This window comes from Peromyscus eremicus, chromosome 19, assembly GCF_949786415.1.
Source record: "Peromyscus eremicus chromosome 19, PerEre_H2_v1, whole genome shotgun sequence".
Taxonomy (NCBI): domain Eukaryota; kingdom Metazoa; phylum Chordata; class Mammalia; order Rodentia; family Cricetidae; genus Peromyscus; species Peromyscus eremicus.
Window position 1 is genome coordinate 25,666,934 of NC_081435.1, and position 22,335 is coordinate 25,689,268.

General features: G+C 47.4%; 2 protein-coding genes across 7 annotated transcripts in view; one reads left to right on the top strand and one right to left on the bottom strand.

The window, feature by feature from the left end:
* Hbegf (heparin binding EGF like growth factor) overlaps positions 1 to 22,335 on the bottom strand; it is a 114,302-nt gene that overhangs the window by 25,968 nt on the left and 65,999 nt on the right. The gene's annotated exons all lie outside the window — the stretch shown is intronic.
* Positions 1,035 to 18,167, top strand: Slc4a9 (solute carrier family 4 member 9). The gene is made up of 22 exons (XM_059246561.1): positions 1,035 to 1,443; positions 1,682 to 1,842; positions 2,418 to 2,531; positions 2,882 to 2,931; positions 3,064 to 3,221; positions 3,458 to 3,545; positions 3,893 to 4,047; positions 4,289 to 4,405; positions 4,569 to 4,743; positions 4,894 to 5,027; positions 5,158 to 5,420; positions 6,408 to 6,463; positions 6,670 to 6,858; positions 6,978 to 7,091; positions 8,458 to 8,619; positions 8,711 to 8,889; positions 10,064 to 10,136; positions 12,542 to 12,610; positions 12,837 to 13,010; positions 14,009 to 14,164; positions 14,509 to 14,602; positions 18,022 to 18,167. The coding sequence occupies exons 1-21, from the start codon at positions 1,226 to 1,228 to the stop codon at positions 14,560 to 14,562; spliced, it is 2,859 nt and encodes a 952-aa protein (XP_059102544.1). The 5' UTR covers positions 1,035 to 1,225; the 3' UTR covers positions 14,563 to 14,602; positions 18,022 to 18,167.

Genomic DNA, 22,335 nt, shown 5'->3' on the forward strand with positions numbered 1-22,335 from the left:
CTCACCAACACCTCCAAGTTGTTGGGTTTCGTAGGATCGGCAGCTGGGCCCTGGGTTGGCCTCAGACAGAGTGTTCGGATCCGTTCTGGTTCCATCCCACGGAGATGGCTCCTTCCCGAGTGCTGGGATTAAAGGAGTCTCTAAAAATATTTTTAAAAGGACCCTTAGCTAGGAGTGGTGGCACATGCTTTTAAGCCCAGCAGTCGGGGGCAGAGGTAGGCAGATCTCTGAGAGTTCAAGACCAATTCAGTCTCTGTAACAAATTCCAGGCCAGCCAGGGATACATAGTGAGACCCTGTCTCAAACAAACACATAAAATCCTTATGGCTGCTGTATGGAAGATGAACTTTGGAAAGTGAGGAAGAGCCAAAGCCAAAGAGGTTATTGCAAAAGTCTAGTGGGCCACTGAAATAATTCAGGTGAGAAATGACAGTGGCTTGGATCAGAGTAGTATGTTGGAGTTGGGGAATGTGGTTGGATTCTGGGTACATTTGAAAGGGAGAATCAATAGAATTTGATAAAGGACCACATTGTTTTTTGTAACTTTGGCTCCAGAAACTCGTGTACACACACACACACACACACACACACACACACACACACACACACACACAATCTCTACCACCTTCAGTGAGGGTTTGAGTTAAAAGGGGCACATAACTAAATTGGGTTTCCAGACATTGGATAGAAGAATTTAAGATATAGGCATTGTGTTCTCCATGACCTGTCTCCACTTTCCAAAGTTAGCCCACTTAAGAGCCCTTTACTTTCTGTCTCCCTTGCCCTGCCTAGCTTCCACAAGCCTAGTTATTTATTAGTTCCTTCTTTGTCCAGATGTGTGTCTGTGGCCCCTATGCTATACTGTTGACACCCAAACAGTCCTGGATTTGTGGTGTCAATATTTGATACAGGATGGCCAGGGGCAACAGAATCTGGGCTGGGTAGCAGTTACTCCTATTTATTTACACAAAATACAGTGAGGTCAGATGTGATGCACATACACAGGTTGGGCACTTCTGAAGGGTCTGGGAATGGCTAATTAGTCTTACAGACACTTGGACCAGCAGGGCTCCGAGAACAAGTAGAGGAGATGACCAGTATTTTCTGGAGCCAACAGACTTGGCTTTGCTTGTGCTGAGCTGTAGTGAGCGGTGCAGTATAAATGTAGCCAGCCGGAGGCCCCAGGACAGCACAGCTCCCAAGACTGTGTGCAAGCCTCTCCAAGATGAAGCTGCCAGGCCAAGAGGACTTTGGACATTCTAGTGCTCATGAAAATGTTCTTTCAGAGGAACTGGACAGTGGCCTTGGCCCTGGTCCCGGCCTTGGTGGTCCCTCAGACACAGACAACGTGGAATCGGGGCTATCCCAGGACCCTCTGCTCTTCATTCAACTGAATGAGCTGTTGGGCTGGCCCCACGCACTGGAGTGGAAGGAGACAGGCAGGTGAGTAGGACCTGGCTAGTTCTACAACATCCTTCCCACCTCAAATTAGGATTTGTCCCTTGTATTCTTTCCATGAGGCTCAGCTTCCTCTATATGGTTCTGAGTTCTCTGAGACCCAGTGAAGGGTGACTGCTCAGGGAGAGATACTCTGCACAACTGGGTCAAAGGCAGCCGCACTGCCCTCTACGTCCTAGACATGGGAGAGTCTCCTGACAACACTGCCTATCCTTCGTCACAGGTGGGTGCTGTTCGAAGAAAAGCTAGAAGTAGGCGCAGGCCGGTGGAGTGCCCCCCATGTGCCTACCCTGGCCTTACCCAGCCTCCAGAAGCTTCGAAGCCTGTTGGCCGAGGGCATTGTACTGCTGGACTGTCAAGCTCAGAACCTCCTGGAGCTTGTGGGTAGGCTTGGGAGACATTCTATTCCCTGGGAACTTCCCCCCAAATCTTTGAATCTTCCAGAGCCTCTCCCTCCCTCATCCTACCCCAGGGACTGCCCATTTCTGTCACAGAGATAAGGATGGAAAAGCAGCTGGGGGTGGTGACACGTCTGTAATCTCAGTACTTGGCAGGCCGAGGACAGGAGGACCACTGAAAATTAGGCAGCCCAGTTTATGTAGTGAGACGTGTCTCAAAACAACATAGGAGCCGGGCGGTGGTGGCACATGCCTTTAATCCCAGCACTCGGGAGGCAGAGGCAGGTGGATCTCTGTGAGTTCAAGGCCAGCCTGGTCTACAGAGCTAGTCCAGGACAGACTCCAAAGCTACAGAGAAACCCTGTCTCGAAAAACCACAAAAAAAAAAAAAAAAAAAAAAAAAAAACCGAAACAAACAAACAAAAAAACCCACAGGGGGAGTTCATTAGCCCATGAATTTCCTGAGAAGGAAAAACTCAAGGAATGAGAAGCATGGAAGGGAGCCAGTGGTAGGACAGAGAGCTCTCAGGAGGGGTTTTGAACTTCACATCTATTCTGCAGAGCAGGTAATCAGTGGGGAGTCCCTGAGCCCAGAACTGAGAGGACAGCTCCAAGCCTTGCTGCTGCAGAGACCCCAGCACCACATCCAGACCCCAGGCATCAGGCCCTGCAGAGGTGAGAGATGCTTCCTTGGGCCTAGGATCGAGACTCTGGGATAGGAGGAGCCCAGCTACCTTCTGTTTTCTTGAGCCAGGAGTGGTCTCAACTTGGCTCAGTCCTCAGGCCAAGATGCATGGGCAAGAGGAACCTGGTGGTAATGGTGAAGGCAGAAGAGTGGGCGCCGGGGCCATAACAGCCAGGGCTCTCCAAAGGGCTGTACTTGGCAGGTCCTGTGCCAGGAGCTTTACATGCAGTATCTGCTCATTTAAACTTCAGTTACCATGGAGACGTCTATCACAGCTATCCCCCAGTAGGCCTTCCCCTAAAGCTTGTGCTCTTAACTACTATGTATTCCTGTTTTGCAGGGTCTAGTGCTTTCAGAAATGCTTCTCATGATGAGGACACCCCCCTGAAGGTTTGTGGCCCTTCCTTGGGCAAGGCTGGGAGGAAGATCGGGAATTGAGAGACCCACCTTCCACCAGGCTCCTCGGTTGAGTTTCTGCCAACATCTCCCTCTCTAAATAACCTCTCATACTCTGCCACCCAGCACCAGAACCCCTTGAGACAGAAGCTGCCTCCGGGAGCTGAGGCAGCAGCAGTGTTGGCAGGAGAGCTGGGTTTCCTGGCTCAGCCACTAGGGGCCTTCGTAAGACTGCGGACTCCAGTGGTGCTGGAGCCTCTTACAGAGGTGATCTTGCCTAGCAGGTGAGGTGACTGAGTGAGAATCAGGACTCTTGGGCACAGAAGGGCCTTTACTGAGGAGGGTGGGGTCTTGGGATCCAGTTCCCCGAGAGTGTCTAGGAAGTGCTACCCAGGGGTGAGTCTGCAGAGCTGGTGTGTACTTGAGCAGTAGGGAGGTCAGAGCTAAGTGTCAGAGGCTGCTCTTAGCAGGCAGTGCTGCCGGATGAGAAAGCAGCTTGGAGGCCCCATTCCTTCTTCAGGTTTTTCTGCCTCCTTTTGGGTCCTCCCACCCTGGAAGGGAGCTACCGTGAGATGGGTCGGGCAGCAGCTGTCCTCCTCAGTGACCCGGTGAGTAGAGCAGTTCCTCAGTCTCTCTGTGTGCATATTTGCGTGTGTGTATGGAGCATGCATATAGACTCTGATCAGAAATAACAGTGAGGCAGAGTGTGGCTTTGTGTTTGTAACCTGGGGGATAACATTTCCATAGCTACCAATGTAGCCGAACTGCAATCGGCACAGCATGAATGAATGAATGAATGAATGAATGAATGAACAAATGAACAAATGTATGCATTTGTGTGTAAATTGTGAATTTGACTGCTTGTAGTTTGTGTGAGTGTGGTTTTGAGAAAATACAAGTGAAAACACTTGTCCAAATAGTGCATTTACTGTCCACTCTGTGACCTTAAATGCAGCAATTCCAGTGGTCAGTTCGTCGGGCAAGCGATCTCCATGACCTTCTGGCAGCCCTGGATGCCTTCCTACAGGAGGTGACAACTCTCCCCCCAGGTCGGTGGGACCGAACAGCCCGGATTCCCCCGCCCAAATGCCTACCCTCTCAGCACAAAAGGTACCTGGGACCACAATTCCACACAGATCTTCCCTTTGGTTATGGGTCTACGGTGCTCCCTGGCTAAGTTTGGCATTCACACAGTGGGACTGTGACCTGGATCTAACTTCTCCCGGACAGTTTGAGAGCGCCCTTAGCAGCCACCACAGTAGCCTCCAGGGGGCGGGATGTCACGTACTCTGGAGTCAAATGTCAGGTTGGCTGAAGATGTCAGCCCATCTGGGGTTCCCTTTCTGCTCAGACTCCACTCGGAACTGCAGGAAGTCACTGGCCTCTCCCACCAGAGTGCGTCCCAGGCAGAGGACAGGCACCACAATGGACAGCACACACCCAGCCCAGAATTGCAAAGGACCGGCAGGTGAGGGGAGTTGGATGGGAACAAGGGTTGGGATAATATGGAAGAGTCACAGGGGCATCAAAATGTGCAGGCAATATGGGAGGGGCTCCCCTGGATACAGAGAAAAGCAGGATGCAGGCGTGGGGTATGGAAACCTGGATCGCTGACGACCCACGGGTGGGAGGCTGTTTGGGGGTCTTGTCCAGGACGTGCGCCGGAAGGCAGGCTGGTACCCCAGCGATTTCTTGGACGCCCTACACCCCCAATGTTTCTCAGCTGTGCTCTACATTTACCTGGCCACAGTCACAAACGCCATCACTTTTGGGGGTCTGCTGGGAGATGCCACTGAAGGTGCCCAGGTGCGTGGGTTTGTATAATGGGATTGGCATAAACTTTGGTGTCCCACCTGCCTGACCTCTTGGGACTGTGAGTGGGGCTGACACTCCACGGGAGCTAGGGCTCCTGTGTTGGGAGGCCAGGGTCCTATGAAGAGCTATGTCCACTTCCAGGGAGTGCTGGAGAGTTTCCTGGGCACAGCGGTGGCTGGCGCTGCCTTCTGCCTGATGGCAGGCCAGCCCCTCACCATCCTTAGCAGCACAGGGCCAGTGCTGGTGTTTGAGCGCCTGCTCTTCTCTTTTAGCAGGTAGGAGACCTCTCTCACCTCTCCAGCCCGGTGGGTGAAGAGGAGAGGGTGGGGGCTTCCTCTGGCTTGAGGGGCACCTGCCCTGGGTTAGGTGGGGGGCAGCCAGCACTGACTGTCCTCACTCCTACAGAGATCACAGCCTGGACTACCTGCCCTTCCGCCTGTGGGTAGGCATCTGGATGGCCACACTTTGCCTGGTGCTGGTGGCTACAGAGGCCAGCTTGCTGGTGCGCTACTTCACCCGATTCACAGAGGAAGGATTCTGTGCTCTCATCAGCCTCATCTTCATTTATGATGCCGTGGGGAAAATGCTGAACTTGATTCATGCCTATCCAATCCAAAGGCCAGGATCTCCTGCCTATGGCTGCTTCTGTCAATACCCAGGCCCAGGAGGTAGGTGAGGGAAACTGATACCTTGGCCAGGTGAGGAAAGAGGCGGGAACTGGGCTAAGTTCAGGAAAATGCCGAGTACTTATCCAATAGCCAGAACTCTCCTTTCGGGTTCAGGATCAGGTACAAAATAAATCCACGGAAATCCCAGGGTTGTGTTTACTTCTGACAGCCCTGATAGAAGAGTATGGGATCTCCATATGGGTTAATGGGCTTCCTAAGAGTGAAGCCAAAATCAGACTTACCCATCCCAGCATGGCAGCACTGGATGGGGGACTGTGTTGCACCAGAGGAGCAGAGCTAAGTACGCCAACCAGGCAGCTTACTCTCGAGAGAAGAGAGGAAAGGGCAGGACCAGGCATGCCTGCCTCCTAAAGTTCTCAATCCAACAAATCACAGCTCCTGAGTGAAAGCGGATAACCAGGTGGAGCGGTTTGAAGTGTTACGCTTACATAGATCCCTCCACATGGAAGGTAGCAGCAGAAATGGGGGAAGATGTCCTTGGTGGAGAGGGGGCGGCCCAGGGGGAGACAGGGTCTCATGTAGCCTAGTATGGTCTCCAACTCACTATGTAATCAGTGATGACCTTGAACTCCTGATCCCCCTACCCCTATCTCCAACTGCTCAGAGTATAAGCGTGAGCCATCAACTACCTAGCTAAAAAACGTATCTTTTCTAATCTGTGTCTGATTCTACTAGTCCTGAATGAGACCACTTCTTGCTCTGGTACACACAGATCTGGAAGTGCATGCATTTGGTCAATGTTTGATGAGCAAGTGTTGTGGCTCAGTTTTGTGCTCAGCGCCAGAGACACAGAGGGCAGGGAATCCGAGGGCATGAGTGTACACAGTAGCAACTTGAGAACACACTTGATCAGCGGGATGATCAGAATCAGGACCTTTCTAGTTCAGGTGGAACAACGAAGCTGAATCCTGTGGAGAAAAGTTTCTCAAGGAAAGAGGGCTTACGCCAGAATTCTCTGCTTCCCAGGAAATGCATCTGAGTGGACAAGTACAAAGCACAAAGACACAGATGTCTTAAGCGTGGTGAGAGCCTGCACCAAGAAAGGTCTGAGAAAGAAAAGAGTTAGAGATCTTCGGCTCTTCCCACCCAGAGAGGAAAGAAAGCTTCATTGATTACTTCAATTTAGCCTATGGCCAATCCTGGGTCCCTGATGTCTCTGTGGGTTCCCTTCCTTTGAGGTGGGTCCTCTGCTGCTCACTGTCCAATACCTTACCATCCCTCTATTCAGCACCTAGGGCTGGTCAATGCATCCTTGCTGTCTCCACCTGAGTGCATCCGGCAGGGAGGCTACCCGCACGGTCCCAGCTGTTACACGGTGCCAGACATTGCCTTCTTCTCCCTTCTCCTCTTCTTTACTTCCTTCCTTTGTGCCATGGCCCTCAAGCATGTAAAGAACAGCCGCCTCTTCCCCTCTGTTGTAAGTTCCACTTTTCTTTCTGTGTAAAAGTCTGGTTTTAGTCCTGGGTCCTGTCTGCAAATGGGAAAGGTTAAAAAAGAAATGGCAGACCCAGACTAAACCGTCCACTATATGGCCAGGTGCGCAAGGTGTTGGGCGACTTTTCCTCAGTCCTGGCCATCCTGCTGGGCTGTGGCCTTGACGCCTTTCTTGGCCTAGCCACGCCGAAGCTCTTGGTGCCCACAGAATTCAAGGTGAGAGCTGGACAGAATGAGGGAGGAGGATGGGGACAGTGGCAGCAACTTTGGAGCAATAAGATGCATAAATTCCGTACTTCTCTTCCTCCTAGCCTTTCCCTTCACTCATGGTAGAGAGGGTAAAAACAATGGCCTCACAGAGTTGTTGAGTGATAAAATGAGGTAGCTCAACAGACACATAAGGAATGAAGAATGCTGTACACAATAGCTATTATTATAGGGTAGGTGTTGGAGAATGGGCTCTGGGCAACAGGCTTGGGTTTGAATTCCAATTCTGCCTCTTCCTAGCTGGCTCTAGGCATCTATGTTTTTTGGAGACAGAGTCTCCTGTAGTTCAAATTGACCTCAAACTCCCTATGTAGCCAAGGCTGGCCTTGAACTCTTGATCTTCCTGCTTTAACCCTCCATGTGCTGTGATTACAGGCATGCACCACCATCCCTCCCCTGAGAATTTTAGTCTATAAAAATGGAATAATCGATAGCCGTCTCTCATAGGTTGTTTTCGGGTTTACGTATCATAGTCTAAATAGTTACTACAGTGCTTGGCACATATCACATACTCAGTAAATGCTGCTGTTATGGCTTCTCCCTGCCACTGGCATGGCCCTACCCACTTCCATACACTCTACACTTCTTTACACCCCTCACTGCCAACTCTGATTCAGTAAAGCTGGAGCTCCTTCTGTAGGGCATAACAGTATATAGTACCAGACTTTGCCTGGACAATAGGAAACCTTTCCCCCCAGACCCCACCAGGGCAGGACAGCAAGGGGGCTCTAATGGGGGTGGTTTTAGGGCTCAGAACCTCAGCCAATCACCTGGGCCCCCTCCCCACCACAGACGCTTATAATCAGAGCAGACGCAGACACACCTAACCCTGCCCCACCTCTGCCCCAGACCGAGGCAGGTCTGAACCTGAGCTGCCCCATTCTGGATGGTGGGGTGGGGTGTGAGCCTAAGGAGGAAGGCTGTGAATAAGAACAAAGCAGTGTGTGCAGGTTATATTCACCAACTCTTCTTCCAGAGAGAGAGAGTGAGTGAAAGAGAGAGAGAGAGAGAGAGAGAGAGAGAGAGAGAGAGAGAGAGAGAGAGAGAGCGCCCGGAACCAAAATCCAGAGCCCTTGGCTCCATCCAGACTAGTCCCTTCTTTCTGTTCCCTTTTAAGGTACTGGGATACACAAAGGAGAGGTGTGTGTGTGTGTGTGTGTGTGTGTGTGTGTGACAGTGCTACCATCTAGAATCTAAGGTCTTGGGAGCAGGAGGTAGATTGTGGGAGAGTGCCAAGGTAGGAAGGAGGTAGGGGCGTGTAGGTAAGGTGTTCTTGGGAGACACTTTCCAACCTGTCCATGGAATGTCCCCTTAGCCTACACTCCCTGGGCGTGGCTGGCTGGTGTCTCCTTTTGGAACTAACCCCTGGTGGCTGAGTGTGGCAGCTGCCTTGCCTGCTCTGCTGCTGTCTATCCTTATCTTCATGGACCAGCAGATCACAGCAGTCATCCTCAACCGTGCAGAATATAGACTGCAGGTAAGGCTGCTAGGTAAGGGCTGAGATAAGAAACTCCAGAGCGGGCTCCAGATGGCACCTCTAGCTTCAAAACAACCCCCATTTCCTGCAGAAGGGAGCTGGCTTCCACCTGGACCTCTTCTGTGTAGCTGTTTTGATGCTGCTCACATCGGCACTTGGGCTGCCCTGGTATGTCTCAGCCACTGTCATCTCCCTGGCCCACATGGATAGTCTTCGGAGAGAAAGCAAAGCCTGTGTCCCTGGCGAAGCCCCCCACTTCCTGGGCATCAGGTAAAGCATGTAATCAGTAGGCTGGAGTGAGAAAGGTATGGCCAAAGAGTTATGGGATGTGTGAGTTATTCGGGCAGCTTGAATTCTATGCTTATACCCTTTAAGAACTGCCATGGGGAAAGTAGACGCACTTTGAGATGGGTGAGGGGCCTCAAGAAGAGTGTTATACAGGTGGTGGTGCACATCTTTAATCCCAGCGCTTGAGAGGCAGAGCCAGGCGGATCTCTCTGAGTTCAAGGCCAGCCTGATCTACAGAGCGAGTTCCAGGGCAGCCAGGACTACACAGAGAAATCCTGTCTCAAAAAACCAAACCAAACAAACAACCAAAACAACCAACCAAACAACAGCCCCCTCCCCTCCCTAAAAAAGAAGAGAATTATAAATGTAAGGGTGAAGGTAGCCAGGGATAAAGTGGAGGGTGAGATGCCACCTAACAGTCCCCACTCCATGTAAAAACATACCATGGACGTTGCAAAGGAATCCATGACAAAAACAATTTTGTAGCTGTTAGAAACAGAGTCTACCTAAAATACATGACATTGACTAACTTTGTAAATTATGAAATATTAAGTCTTTATGGCAGTGGAAATTGCTAATTTCCCACCAAAATAAAAAAACAACTTATGGAATTGGGGATGGAATTCAGTGGTAGTGCTGACCTAGTTCATATGAGGCCCTAGGTTTGATTCCTAGAACCACTAAAACAAACAAACAAACAAACAACCCCAGCGGGCTGGTGATGTGGTTCAGTGGGTAAAGGCACTTCTGGCCACATCTCATGACTTCCTGGGACCTGGGTGATGAAAGGAAAGAACTGACTCCTGCAAGTTGTCCTCTGACCATCACATGCACACCAAGACAGGCACATATGTATATACATGCATGCACATACACAGTATAAATCAGTAAAATGTAATAAAACATTTTAAAAACCCCAAACAAAACAGAACAACAATGAACCTGAACTGATGAGGGGCCTGGGCCCCATGCTGGAGCGCTTTGCCTTTCCTTTCAGTTTTTTACAGCAGGCAAGGGGCCTTTGCCAGGTAACTTATCAAGGGAATCCCTCTTCTCCTCTCTGGATGCCAGGTCTGTACTAGGCCTGGTTAAGGGGTCTAGCCTGGGTGCTCCAGGAGCACACTTAGACCCAGATAATTCCTCCTTCTCCCCACAGGGAGCAGCGGCTGACGGGTTTGGTGGTGTTCATCCTTACAGGCATCTCCATCTTCCTGGCACCTGTGCTCAAGGTACAAGTTTGGCCAGGGTCAGGGCCAGTGCAGCAAGAGCAACAGAACGGACTCTGGTTGAATTCTTACTAGTGTTCCAAGAATGCATTTTCTTCTCACACTGTTTCAGTAATCCTCATCTAACTAATCCTGAGAGACACATATACTCTACAAACGAGAAACCTGATGGTTAAAGATGTAAAGTAATTTGTAAGTGCTTGCCAATTTCTCAGATTAAAAAAAAACCAAATTTCCAGAGCATGGTGGATTTTACCTGTAATCATAGAGCCAGGAGGTTGAGGCAGGAGGCTTGCTTCAACTTTGAGGCCAGCCTGCATACACAATAAGTTGCAGGCCAGCTTAGGCTATAGTGTGAGACCCTGTCTCAGAAGAAACAAAAAAGTGGTGTGTGTGTGTGTGTGTGTGTGTGTGTGTGTGTGTGTGTGTGTGTGATGGCTCAGTGAATAAAGGTATTTGCTAACAAGCCTGAATTTGATATTGGGCCTGGGTCTACAAGATGGAAGGAAAGGACTGATTCTAACAACTTATTCTCTAATCTCCATGCGTTCGCGCGCACGCACGCACGCACACACAGTATATAATAACAATAACAACAAAAGAAACCAAAATAGACCAGGTGTGGTGGTCCCATACTCGTAATTCAATCACTTAGAAGGTGGAGGATCAGGAGTTCAAGTTCAAGGCTAGCCTCAGTTATAGCCTCAGTTATATAGTAGGTTTGGGACCATCTTGGTCTACATGAGACCTTATCTAAAAAATAAACATTTAAAAACTGTACCTAATTTCTTGGCCAGTAGGATTTCTGTTCGGTAGAGTAGGATACAGGGATGCCATCATCCCTAGGGTTCTAGCACTGTCCTTGTTCCAGTCTCCCAACAAGCTTAAGACTATGTGTGTATTCATGTCCCAGAAAAACTTCAAAGCAAAAAACCATTTACTCTTTCCCAAGGCTTATGAAACTTCTGCTGGGTATCCCACTGTGCTTGGTACCAAAGAGAGGAGAGGAGAAGTCCTGAAAAGGAATATGAAACCAAACTTTACCAGAAACTTTACACACACACACACACACACACACACACACACACACACACACACACAGCCTAGCTATAGAAGAAAGGGTCAACAAGCCAAGCAGCAAAGTAGTCAAGGAGGGTGTGGAAATGTCAGACAAGAGTCATTGGCAGGAAGACAAGAGCAGGAGGTTAGGCAGGGCCAAGGTCATGGAGGCTGGCTGAGAGTGACGAAGGAGGAGAGCCAGATGGACTGGATTAACCACTTGCTAAGTAGGCTGACTCTCATAAATGATACACCAACCACTGTGCCAGGAACTGGAGGTATACAGTGGTGATAACATACGTCTCTATCCTCCTTGGAGTCTGGAGATAGAGGACAGATTTTTAAAAGTTAAAGCAATAGGATAACTTCAGATGATAACTTCTGTGAAAAAAACAAAAGCAGATAAGGTGATTAAGAGCGCTAGGGCTGGCCTGGCAAGATGGTTCAGTGGGCAAAGTCTTTGGCATGCAAGCCTGATGACTGACCTGAGTGCAGTCCCTAGAACCCATGGTGGGAGAAGAAACCCACCCCCACAAGTTGATCGTTGACCTCCATATGCAAGCTGTGGAACACATATAATAACAGTAGTAAACAAATATTTTTAAATTTTACAAACAGTGCCAGGGCTACTTCAGATTGAGCAGTCAGAGAAGACCTTTCCAGAATGAAATGAGATGAAGCGTGAGTGGATATAAAGTCCAAAAGAGGAGTATCTGATTGATTGATTGGTTGGTTGGCTGGTTGGTTGGTTGAGACAGGGTTTCACTATGTAGCCCTGGCTATCCTGGAACTTGCTACATTGAACAAGGTGGCTTTGAATTTATATACATCTTCCTGCCTCTGCCTCCCAAGTGCTGGATCACAAGTGTGTGTCACCATGCCCAGGCATGAGGGACATTTTAGGAGGAAAGAATAGCAAAGGAAAAGGCTTTGAAAGGGTAAGGAACAAATGCCAGCATATGAATGGAAAGTGGACAGTATATGGGAGCATGTAGAGCAGAGGGCAATGTGAAGATAAGACAAAAGGAAGCTGCGTATGGTGGCACAATGTAATCCCAGCACTCAGGAGGTTAGGGCAGGAGGATGTAGAGTTCTAGGTCAGCAATACTATGATGAAATAAAAAGATTGGAGAGGTATGGGCAAGTTACTTTGTCTCTCTATTCCTCATCTGTAAAATGCAGACAATAATAATAATCTACCTCATGTGATTGGCATGAAAAGACTCAATGAAATCAGGCATATGAGACGTGAAAGGAAAAGAAAGGCCTGGCAGGCTCCAGTTTGGAGGTCTAAGTGGGGCACACGGGAGGCTGGAAGGTAAGTTCCTTTGCTATCTCTCTACTACTAGTTCATCCCAATGCCTGTGCTCTACGGCATCTTCCTGTACATGGGAGTAGCAGCACTCGGCAGCATCCAGGTGAGCTCATTACAATCACCTAGCAACCCCACTCCTCCTCCCCACATTTGCCAATCTCCCTCGGATCCATTATCCTGCTTTTCCTGGACATAGGAACTCTGCTGCCATGCTCTAGATGGGGAGGCCAAGGGAGCTCTCTGCCCTTCCCCTGGCAGTGCTTGTAGCTAACAGTGACATCCTCCAAATTACCTCATCATCCCGCTTTCCTTTCCTCCCATTCTCGCAGTTCATGAAAAGAGTGCAGCTATTGTTGATGCCAACAAAACATCAGCCAGACATGCTGCTCTTGCGGCATGTGCCTCTAAGCAGAGTCCACCTGTTCACAGCCATCCAGCTTGCCTGCTTGGGTCTGCTTTGGATAATCAAGTCTACCCCCGCAGCCATTATCTTCCCACTTATGGTAACTTGGAAGGGGGGGGGTGTTGAGCAGTTCTGGGAGACTCTGAGCTTAGGATGGTGGCTGAAGAACACTCCTCTCTCTTACTTTCCCTGGCTCTTTCTGGTTGGAAATCCTAAGACCAAGAAAGATGGCTGCGGGATACTTACAGATGAATTAGTCTCAGGATACTCGATTCGCCAAGTTTCCTAACTAATTTGGGTTTGTCCACAAACCCCCCAAATAACTGAGCTCCTGGAAGGACAATGCTGACACTTTTCTTACTCAGTGAGGCTTAACAGAAGAGAAAGTTAAGAACCTTTGGCTTTGCAATAGGACCAATCTAGTTCCACATGCCAGGTGTGTGACCTCAGGGAAGTTACTAATCTTTTAGGGCTTCAGTTGCCTTTTATGTACAATGTGATTAAACTACAAACTGGGTACAATGGTTTTTGCTTGTAACCCCAGTGCTTGGGAGGCTGAGGCAGAAGGATCACATTGTGTTTGAAGCCAGCTTGGACCTCAAGGTGAGATCCAATCTTAAAAATCAAAACAAAACAAAAGTGGATGTGGTGGTAAACACCTGTAATTCCAGCACTCAGGAGACAGAGGCAGAGGGATCACCACAAGTTCAAGGCCAGCCTAGTCTACATAGCGAGTTCCAGGCCAGCCAGAGCTATACACTGAGCTACACAGTGAGAACATGTCTCAAAACCAACCAACCAACCAACCAACCAACCAACCAACAAAAAAACTAGGCATGATGTCACACACTTGTAATCCCAACACTAACACTTGAGAGGTTGAGGATCAGGAGCTCAAGGTCATCCTTAGCTACATGGCAAATTCAAGGCCAGCCTGAGCTACATAAAACCTTACCTAAAAACAAAGCAATATCAAACAAACAAAAAAGGGTCTACTTCACAGAAATGTGTCAGCACTCAGTGAAATAAGAGGAAGCCTAGGACTGCTAGTCCCAGCTGCTGTTGCTGACAGCCTGGGGCTTGTTTCTGTCTCTGCAGTTACTGGGCCTGGTGGGAGTCCGAAAAGCACTGGAGTGGGTCTTTTCACCACAGGAACTCCTCTGGCTGGATGAGCTCATGCCAGAGGAGGAGAAGAACATCCCTGAGAACGGACTGGAGCCAGAGCACTTGTTCAGTAGAAATGACAGTGAGGATGTACGCTCCAGGCTGAGTGGGGAGGGTTGAGAGGCTGGTGTCCAGAGCTGTCCCTGAAGTCTGAGATCTCCATTCAACCTGAAGAGCTGATCAACATAGTCATTCCTTTTGTCTCTGTATTACTACAGGCAGAGTGGAGGCCTTAGGGAAATCTTCCCCCACAGGCTGGTTTATGAGCCCATGGAGATAGAGCGAGCTATCACACAGCTCTGTGAGCTAGCTTCTCTACCCTGATCTTTGTTTTGTTTTGAATGTAAATTCCTATCTAGTTCCTGAGTCCCTTTTTTTATGCTTCTTTTTCTTTTTGTCTGTTCCCAAACTGTCCTTGGATATTTCTTCCACAGTCAGAACTGATGTATCAGCCAAAGGCTCCAGAAATCAACATCTCTGTGAATTAGCTGCAGTAAGAGTGTGGAGACACCAGGAAACAGACACAAGGTGAGGGTGTGGGGCAAAGTGCTCCTGGGGTTGAGGGAGGAAAGGTGTGGGATCAGACCTTGGAACCTCCTGTTTGCTGGATGGATATCCTGGTTTTCTACCCATATTCCGGTCCCTCCTGAACTCTGGAATTGTGGAGGAAGTAGAAGGAACTTCCCAGAGGGAAAAATGAATTCCCAGGGGCAGTTCTGAATTTTTGCCGGTAGAGGGAGTTCAAGCTTATTACAAACAGATCCCAGAAGATGAAGGTGCAGAGGAGAGGAAGGAGTGAGTGGCCCAGGAGGGAAGACTGGGGAGGGAGGCGGGAGGAATAAAGTCTATCCTCGCTTCTTCTGCCCAGGAGTGCCCTCCCCGAGGGTTGGTAGGAACTATGCTCCCTCCAGACAAGCCTTTCATTTTATTCACCCATGTAGCACTTGTGATTTATATCAACATAGGATAGACAAAACAATCACAGCCCCGATCTCAGGAAGCTTAAACTGGAGTGGGGGAGACAGAAACATGGGCGACTTTTAGTGGGAGAGTGCTGGATAAGGAAAGCAGCACAAGCCATGAGAGCAGAGGACCCTTGCATGGAGGTGGGGTAGGAAGAAGAAAGGGTTTAGGAGTAGAAGTGAGCCAGGTAAGATGGAGGGGAATATTCTATGCAGGAGCCACACCGTATGCATGAGCTGAGAAGCTGAACTTTCCTTGTGGATAACAGGACATCTCTCCATACCTCTACCTGTCTAAGAACCTCCATCACTTGAAATGGACTTTTTCTTTCTTTCTTTCTTTCTTTCTTTCTTTCTTTCTTTCTTTCTTTCTTTTTTTTTTTTTTTTTTTGGTTTTTCGAGACAGGGTTTCTCTGTGTAGCTTTGCGCCTTTCCTGGAACTCGATTTGTAGACCAGGCTGGCCTCGAACTCACAGAGATCCGCCTGCCTCTGCCTCCCGAGGGCTGAGATTAAAGGCACGCGCCATCACCGCCTGGCTTTTTTCTTTCTTTTTAATCTAGAGGGTATTGCTACATAACCTAGGCTGCCCTCTAACTGGTGACCCTTCTGCTACATCCCGAGTGTTGAGATTACAAGTGTAGGCCGCCATGTCTGGTTCTGTGTGTTTGGGAACATGTGTGGGACGGGCTAAAGAGCAAGATGACAAGTCACTGGCTAAGCCAGAACAACATCTCCCAGGCTCTCCGTGTCCCTGTCCCTGTCCCCGCTGTGTGTCCCTGTGCACTGCCTTGATCACTGTGTCCTCTCTCAGTTCACAGGTGTTTTATTCAGGAAGTCAGCATTAGTGGCCTTTGGCTTCACTGCCAGATGTTGTTGGCTGGGGATCTGAAATAGTGACGCAGGATTGAAGGGCAGCTGGCAAAGACTAAGCTACCTTTGGAGTTGGGGTCTGGGGGTGGGAAGTAGCAGGAGCTGCTGGTTTATTGCTGCTTAGGAAAGACAGACAAGCCAGAGGAACCAAAGCAGGTGCCAGTCACTCAGTCTTTTCATAGTAAAGGGACCTGAACACAAGCCCTTTTATTTATTTATTTGGGACTGGGTTTCTCTGGGTGATCCTGGCCATACTACTCTGTAGACCAGGCTGGCCTGGAACTCAGAGATCCGTTTGCCTCCCTCTCCCTAATGCTGGGAATAAAGGTGTACACCACCACTGCCCAGCTAAGAAGTCCTTCTATTTTTAAGTCCTCACAATAGCTTGTAGGGATCACCTTTTCTACTTATAAAAGGGGGAAAAAATGACAGATGTGTGGTTCACATCTGGAATACCAGTACTTGGTAGATAGAGGCAGGAAGACTGCCACAGATGAGGCCAGTTTAGTACATAGTGTGAGACTTTGTCTCAAAAAAAAAAAAAAGGTGGGGTGGGGTGGGGCGGAGAGACAGGCACATGCCTTTGATCCCAGCACTTGGGAAGCAGGGGTAAGTGGATTGCTGTGAGTTCAAGACCAGCCTGGTCTACATGGCAAGTTCTAGGATAGCCAATGTAGAAAGACCCTGTCGATAAAAAGAAATGGTCCTTTTTTTCTAGAATAGGTATTCTCTACCTGATACTTTTTTATGCACATAAAATAAGCTTTATTGCTTATTGATTACAAAAGTAAATAAGGTTACTAGAAAGTACTGAATCATTACAGAAATTGAATTTTTTCAATTTCTATAATTTTGAAATTGAAATTTACTGGAAATAACCATTGCCCATATTTTCGTGTTCGATGTTAAGATTTATTTCAATGAGCCAGGCAGTGGTGGCACAAGCCTTTAATCCCAGCACTCTGGAGGCAGAGGCAGGTGGATCTCTGTGAGTTTGAGGCCAGCCTGGCCTACAGAGTGAGTTCCAGGCATCCAAAGCTGTTATACAGAGAAATCCTGTCTTGAAAACAACAACAACAACAAAAACCACCCCAAAACCAGCCAAACAAAAGATTTGTTTCAATGAACAATATGTTAATTTTGTTGTTTTTGTTTTTGTTTTTTTGAGATCGGGTTTCTCTGTGTAGCCTTGGCTGTCCTGGAACTCACTCTGTAGACCAGGCTGGCCTGAAACTCAGAGATCTGATTGCCTCTGCCTCCCAGTGCTGGGATTAAAGGCATGCACCACCACTGTCTGGCTGAAAAATTTGTTTATTAAATTGAATCATACTATGGGGTTTCATAACATACCTGCTACTTAATATTCATTGGATAGTTTCTCGACATATATATTTATCTCATTCTTTTTATTATCTATTGTCTTAGTCGCTTTCTTATTGCTATGATAAAATACCATGACCAGAGCAACTTGTAAAAGAAAAATCTAATTTGGGGCTTCCAGTTTCGGAGAGTTAGAGTTCATAACTGTCATAGGCAGGCAGGCAGGCATGGCACAACCACAAGGGGGGGGTTCAGAAGTGGTCCAGTGTCTTGAAATCTCAAGGCCCACCTCCAGTGACACCCCTCCTCCAACAAGGCCACATCTCCTAATCCTTCCCAAACAGCTCCACCAAGTGGGGACAAATTATTCAAACATAGGAGCCCATGGGCTATTCACATTCAAACCACCATATCTGTATATAACGAATAATTTTATAAGTTGAAAAAGATAAGAAAGAGTATACAAATATCTTCTGCAAGTACGAGAATTTTCATAGTGTAAATACCTAGGAGTGGAATTAAAGAATAATAAGGAGTATGAAAATGCCATGATAAAGCCCATCATTTGCTGGGCGGTGGTGGCGCTAGCCTTTAATCCCAGCATTCAGAAGGCAGGGGCAGGTGGATCTCTGTAAGTTCAAGGCCAGCCTGGTCTACAGAGTGAGTTCCAGGGCAGGCTCCATAGCTACACAGAGAAACAAAAACCCACCACCACCACCACAACAACAACAACAAAAAAAAAACCATCATTTGTATATAAACTTAAGAATTTAAAGAATATATTATTTTTTTAGGGACTGGAGAGATGGCTCAGCGATTAAGAGCACTTGCAGCTCATCCAGAGGACCTGAGTATGATGACCAGCATCCATATGGCAGCCTATAACTATCCCTAACTCCAGTTCCAGGAAACCTAGTGCCCTTAAATACATGCCAGCAAGATACACATAAAATAAAAATAAATAAATCCTTAAAAATATTTTGTGGATAATTAAAAAAGAAAAAAAGAAGAATGAGCCAGATGTGGTAATGTACACCTGAAATCCTAGCACTGGAGATGCCGAAGTAGGAGGATTTCAAGTTTGAGGTAAGCCTAGGCCAAAGGGTAGGTTCATGGTCAGCCTTGGCTACATAACAAGACTGTCTCAAAACAGGAAAAACAAAGCAGAGCAACTAGTAACAAGGAAGGGGGGTGGGGACTGGCTCAATGGTAGAGCTCTTGCTTATAGAACATATGATCCCCAGATACTCCTGGCCCTTCTCAAAGACAGTAGCAACGGAGAGAACACCTTTAGGTTAAAAATAAGGTATTTTAAACTGGGTCACAGGTACACATCTGTAATTCCGGAACTCAGAAGGCAGTGGCAGGAGAATTCTGAGTTCAACTACATGGGGAGTTTAAGACTAGCTTGGGCTGTATAAGACTGTGTTTCAAAAACCAAAAACCAAACCAAACAACAACAACAACAACAAAAGGGCTGGTGCCACCAAACCTCCTCCCCAGCCTCATTTCAACCTCTGAGCCTGGGTGCTCAGAGCTGGGCAGATTGGTGAAAAAGTTGCCTAGGAAACCAGGTCAGCCTCTGGTCTCCTAGACAGGGCCAGGGGAAGACATGCTGTGTGTAGGAGCAGCCCTGGATGTGCACCCTGGAGTCCAAGGACCTGGTTCTCACCCTGGTGATGTCACAGAGTTCTCAGGAGTCCTTGATGAAGGACCTTGTCTCTGAGTCTCGGCTTTCTTTTGTGGAAACAAAGATGGTTGGGTAGATAATTCCCAAGAATCAAATCCTCCTGTAGTAAGATATGGGAGACTGCCACAGGGATGAGTGTGGTCTCCCCCAGAGGCACAGGTGATGTTCTCTAGCAAGTGGTGAAGAGATTTATCTTTGCTGCTGTGGTGGTGTAAGCCTTTTATCCCAGCACTTGGGAGGCAGAGGCAGGAGGATTTTTGTGAGTTCAAGGCCAACCTGGTCTACATAGCAAACTCTAGGACAGCCAGGACTATACAGATAGATCATGTCTCAAAAAAACAAAAATAACTTAAATAATAAAAACAACAAAACAATACAAAAACCAACCAACCAAACAAAACCCTCAAAATGGCTAGCAAGATGCTTGCCACACCCAAATTTAATCCACTGGACCTACATGGTAAAATGAGAGGATCAAGTTTTTTGACATCCACATTCATGTTGTGGCATATACATGCACACACACACACACACACTCTAAATGTAACAAGAAAAAAAAAAAAGACAAGGGCACATTGTCATGGCCTAAACTGGTCTCAAACTCTCAACTGAAGACTGGTACGAGTTCAAGGCCAGTAAGGAGTATAATGTGAAACCCTGTCTCAAATAACCATACACGGGGGCTGGAGAGATGGCTCAGAGGTTAAGAGCACTGACTGCTCTTCCAGAGGTCCTGAGTTCAATTCCCAGCAACCACATGGTGGCTCACAACCATCTGTAATGAGATCTGGTGCCCTCTTCTGGCCTGCAGTCATACATGCTGTATACATAATAAATAAATAAATCTTTAAAAAAACAAAAAAAACCCCCACACATGTACTAAGGTGTTTGTACATGCATGTGTATACACACATTACTGTTTCAGGGAAAAGATATTTGACGTCAGTGTTGACTGCACACTGCTAAGCTCCAGGGATGGACCAATCTGATTAGGGGCAGCTAGGGCATGAAGAGCAGACAGACAAAGACACAGGACACACAGAAGAGATAGGTTTGTGTGGACTGGGCTCCCTGATGGAGAAACTGCAGCATCTCAGAAGCTCAGGAGTTGGATGTGGAGGCAGGGTTATTACATATAGGTAAACAAGAAGATAAGGAGGCAAATGTTCATGGAATACAGCTGGACCAAGCAGATGGGTTTAGCTAATCTTCATAGCAGCAGTCTCTGTAGCGGAGAAGTCTTCAGGGCATAAAATGTCTAGGAGGAGAAAGCTATGGTGGACATTTTCTGCACATTACCAGTATATTGTTAGACCCACTAGGAAGGCTTTGCCATTTCTCTGAGCCTCACCCCAGGAGGGCAGGTAGAAGGCTTTGCTATTTTACTCTACATTTGAGGCTAGGGTCTATGTCAATAACACACACTCACTTAGTACTTCACACACTTAGGACTCCCTCCACTCCCCACATCATATTTAGCCATTCAAACCAGGCCAAATGATCTTAAGACGTAAGCTACCATTTTCTGTCAATAAAACAGGCCAAGAGCATGGATTTTTAAGTCTTGTGTGCAGCAAAAATTAATTGATGCCTATAACACTGTTTGAAATCTTTAGATGAAAGACATACAGCTGTATATAGAGTCATTAGGGCCTCCCAAGGTCCAGGGAAACCCTTCATATCAGCCATTTAAGACCTCTTGTCTCCAGCCTGAACCTGTGGAATAATGGTTCTCAAACTTGTGTAGGCATTAAAATCCAGGGTTACCATGTGAATTCCTGGCCTCTTCTGTGGTTCTGATGTATGTTTTCTGTTTCTCTGTCCCTTTGTCTAGTACTTCATACTTCTTAACACTTGAGATCTTTTTCTTTGCAAAAGTATCTGAGAGTGTACTTGTATGTGTTGGTTGGTTTCTGTCAACTTGATACAAACTTAAGACATATCTAGGGAGAGGATATATATATATATGTATATATATACACACATATATATACACACACATATATTGTGTATATATACATATACACATACATATGTATATATATATAAAACACACACACACACACACACACACACACATATATATATCACTTTTTAAAATTTTTTTTTTGAGACAGGGTGTCTTTGTGTATCCCTGACTGTCCTGGAACTCACTCTATAGCCCTGGCTGTCCTGAAACTTGCTCTGAAGACCATGCTGGCCTCAAACTCAGAGGTCCACCTGACTGACTCTGCCTCTCAAGTGCTGGGATTAAAGATGTTTGCCACCACACCAGGGTTGGAAGAGGAAATCTGGTTTTTTTTTTGTTTTTTTTTGTTTTGTTTTTTGTTTTCTAAGACAGGGTTTCTCTGTATAGTTTTGGTGCGTGTCTTGGATCTCCCTCAGTAGACCAGGCTCGCCTTGAACTCACAGAGATCCATCTGGCTCTGCCTCCTGAGTGCTAGAACTAAAGGCCTGTGCCACCACTGCCCAGCTGGAAGAGGAGATCTTAGTTGAAAAAATGCCTCCATAAGATTGCCTGTAGGTAAGTCTGTGGGAGTATTGTCTTGATTAGTGATTGATGTCACTGTGGATGGTGCCATCCCTGGGCAGTCTGGTGATGTATGAGAAAGCAGGCTGAGAAAGCCAGGACGAGCAGCCAGTAAGCAGTACTCTCCTGTGGTCTTTGTTTCAGTTTTTGCCTCCAGGTTCCCACTTTCAGTTACAGACCTGACTTCCTTCAGTGCTAGACTAGCTATTACCCACCTTTCTTGTTATTGTTAGTGAGTTTAAAATGATATCTTTTTGTGGTTTTTAATTTTAACTTCCATACTTAATAATGATGATCTTTCAATGCTTCTAGGCCATTTATGTATCTTCTTCTTTTTTTTTTTTTTTGTTTTTTGTTTTTTGTTTTTTGTTTTTCCCCGAGACAGAGTTTCTCTGTGTGGCTTTGCTCCTTTCCTGAAACTCGCTTTGGAGACCAGGCTGGCCTCGAACTCACAGAGATCTGCCTGACTCTGCCTCCCGAGTGCTGGGATTAAAGGCATGCGCCACCACGGCTGGGCTATGTATCTTCTTTGAGCAAATGTTTCTTTGCCTTTTGTTTGTTTTGTTTTTCTAGACATAGTTTCTCTGTGCAACTGTGCAACAGCTCTGAGTGTCCTGGAAGTCTCTCTGTAGACCAGGATGGCCTCACAGAGATCCGCCTGCCTCTGCCTTCTGAGTGCTGGGGTTAAAGGTGGGTACTAACATGCCTGGCTCCTTTTGCCTTTTTTTTTTTTTTTGGTTTGTTTGTTTGTTTTTCGAGACAGGGTTTCTCTGTGTAACTTTGCGCCTTTCCTGGAACTCACTTTGTAGACCAGGCTGGCCTTGAACTCACAGAGATCCACCTGGCTCTGCCTCCCGAGTGCTGGGATTAAAGGCGTGTGCCACCACC

What these genes read in the sequence shown, in the direction of transcription:
- Slc4a9 (XM_059246561.1), top strand. Translation starts at nt 1,226, where the DNA reads ATGAAGCTGCCAGGCCAAGAGGACTTTGGACATTCTAGTGCTCATGAA. An exon ending in TCCTGGCACCTGTGCTCAAG is followed by an intron (nt 10,137 to 12,541) that starts GTACAAGTTTGG and finishes CTCTACTACTAG; the next exon opens with TTCATCCCAATGCCTGTGCT. An exon ending in CCATTATCTTCCCACTTATG is followed by an intron (nt 13,011 to 14,008) that starts GTAACTTGGAAG and finishes CTGTCTCTGCAG; the next exon opens with TTACTGGGCCTGGTGGGAGT.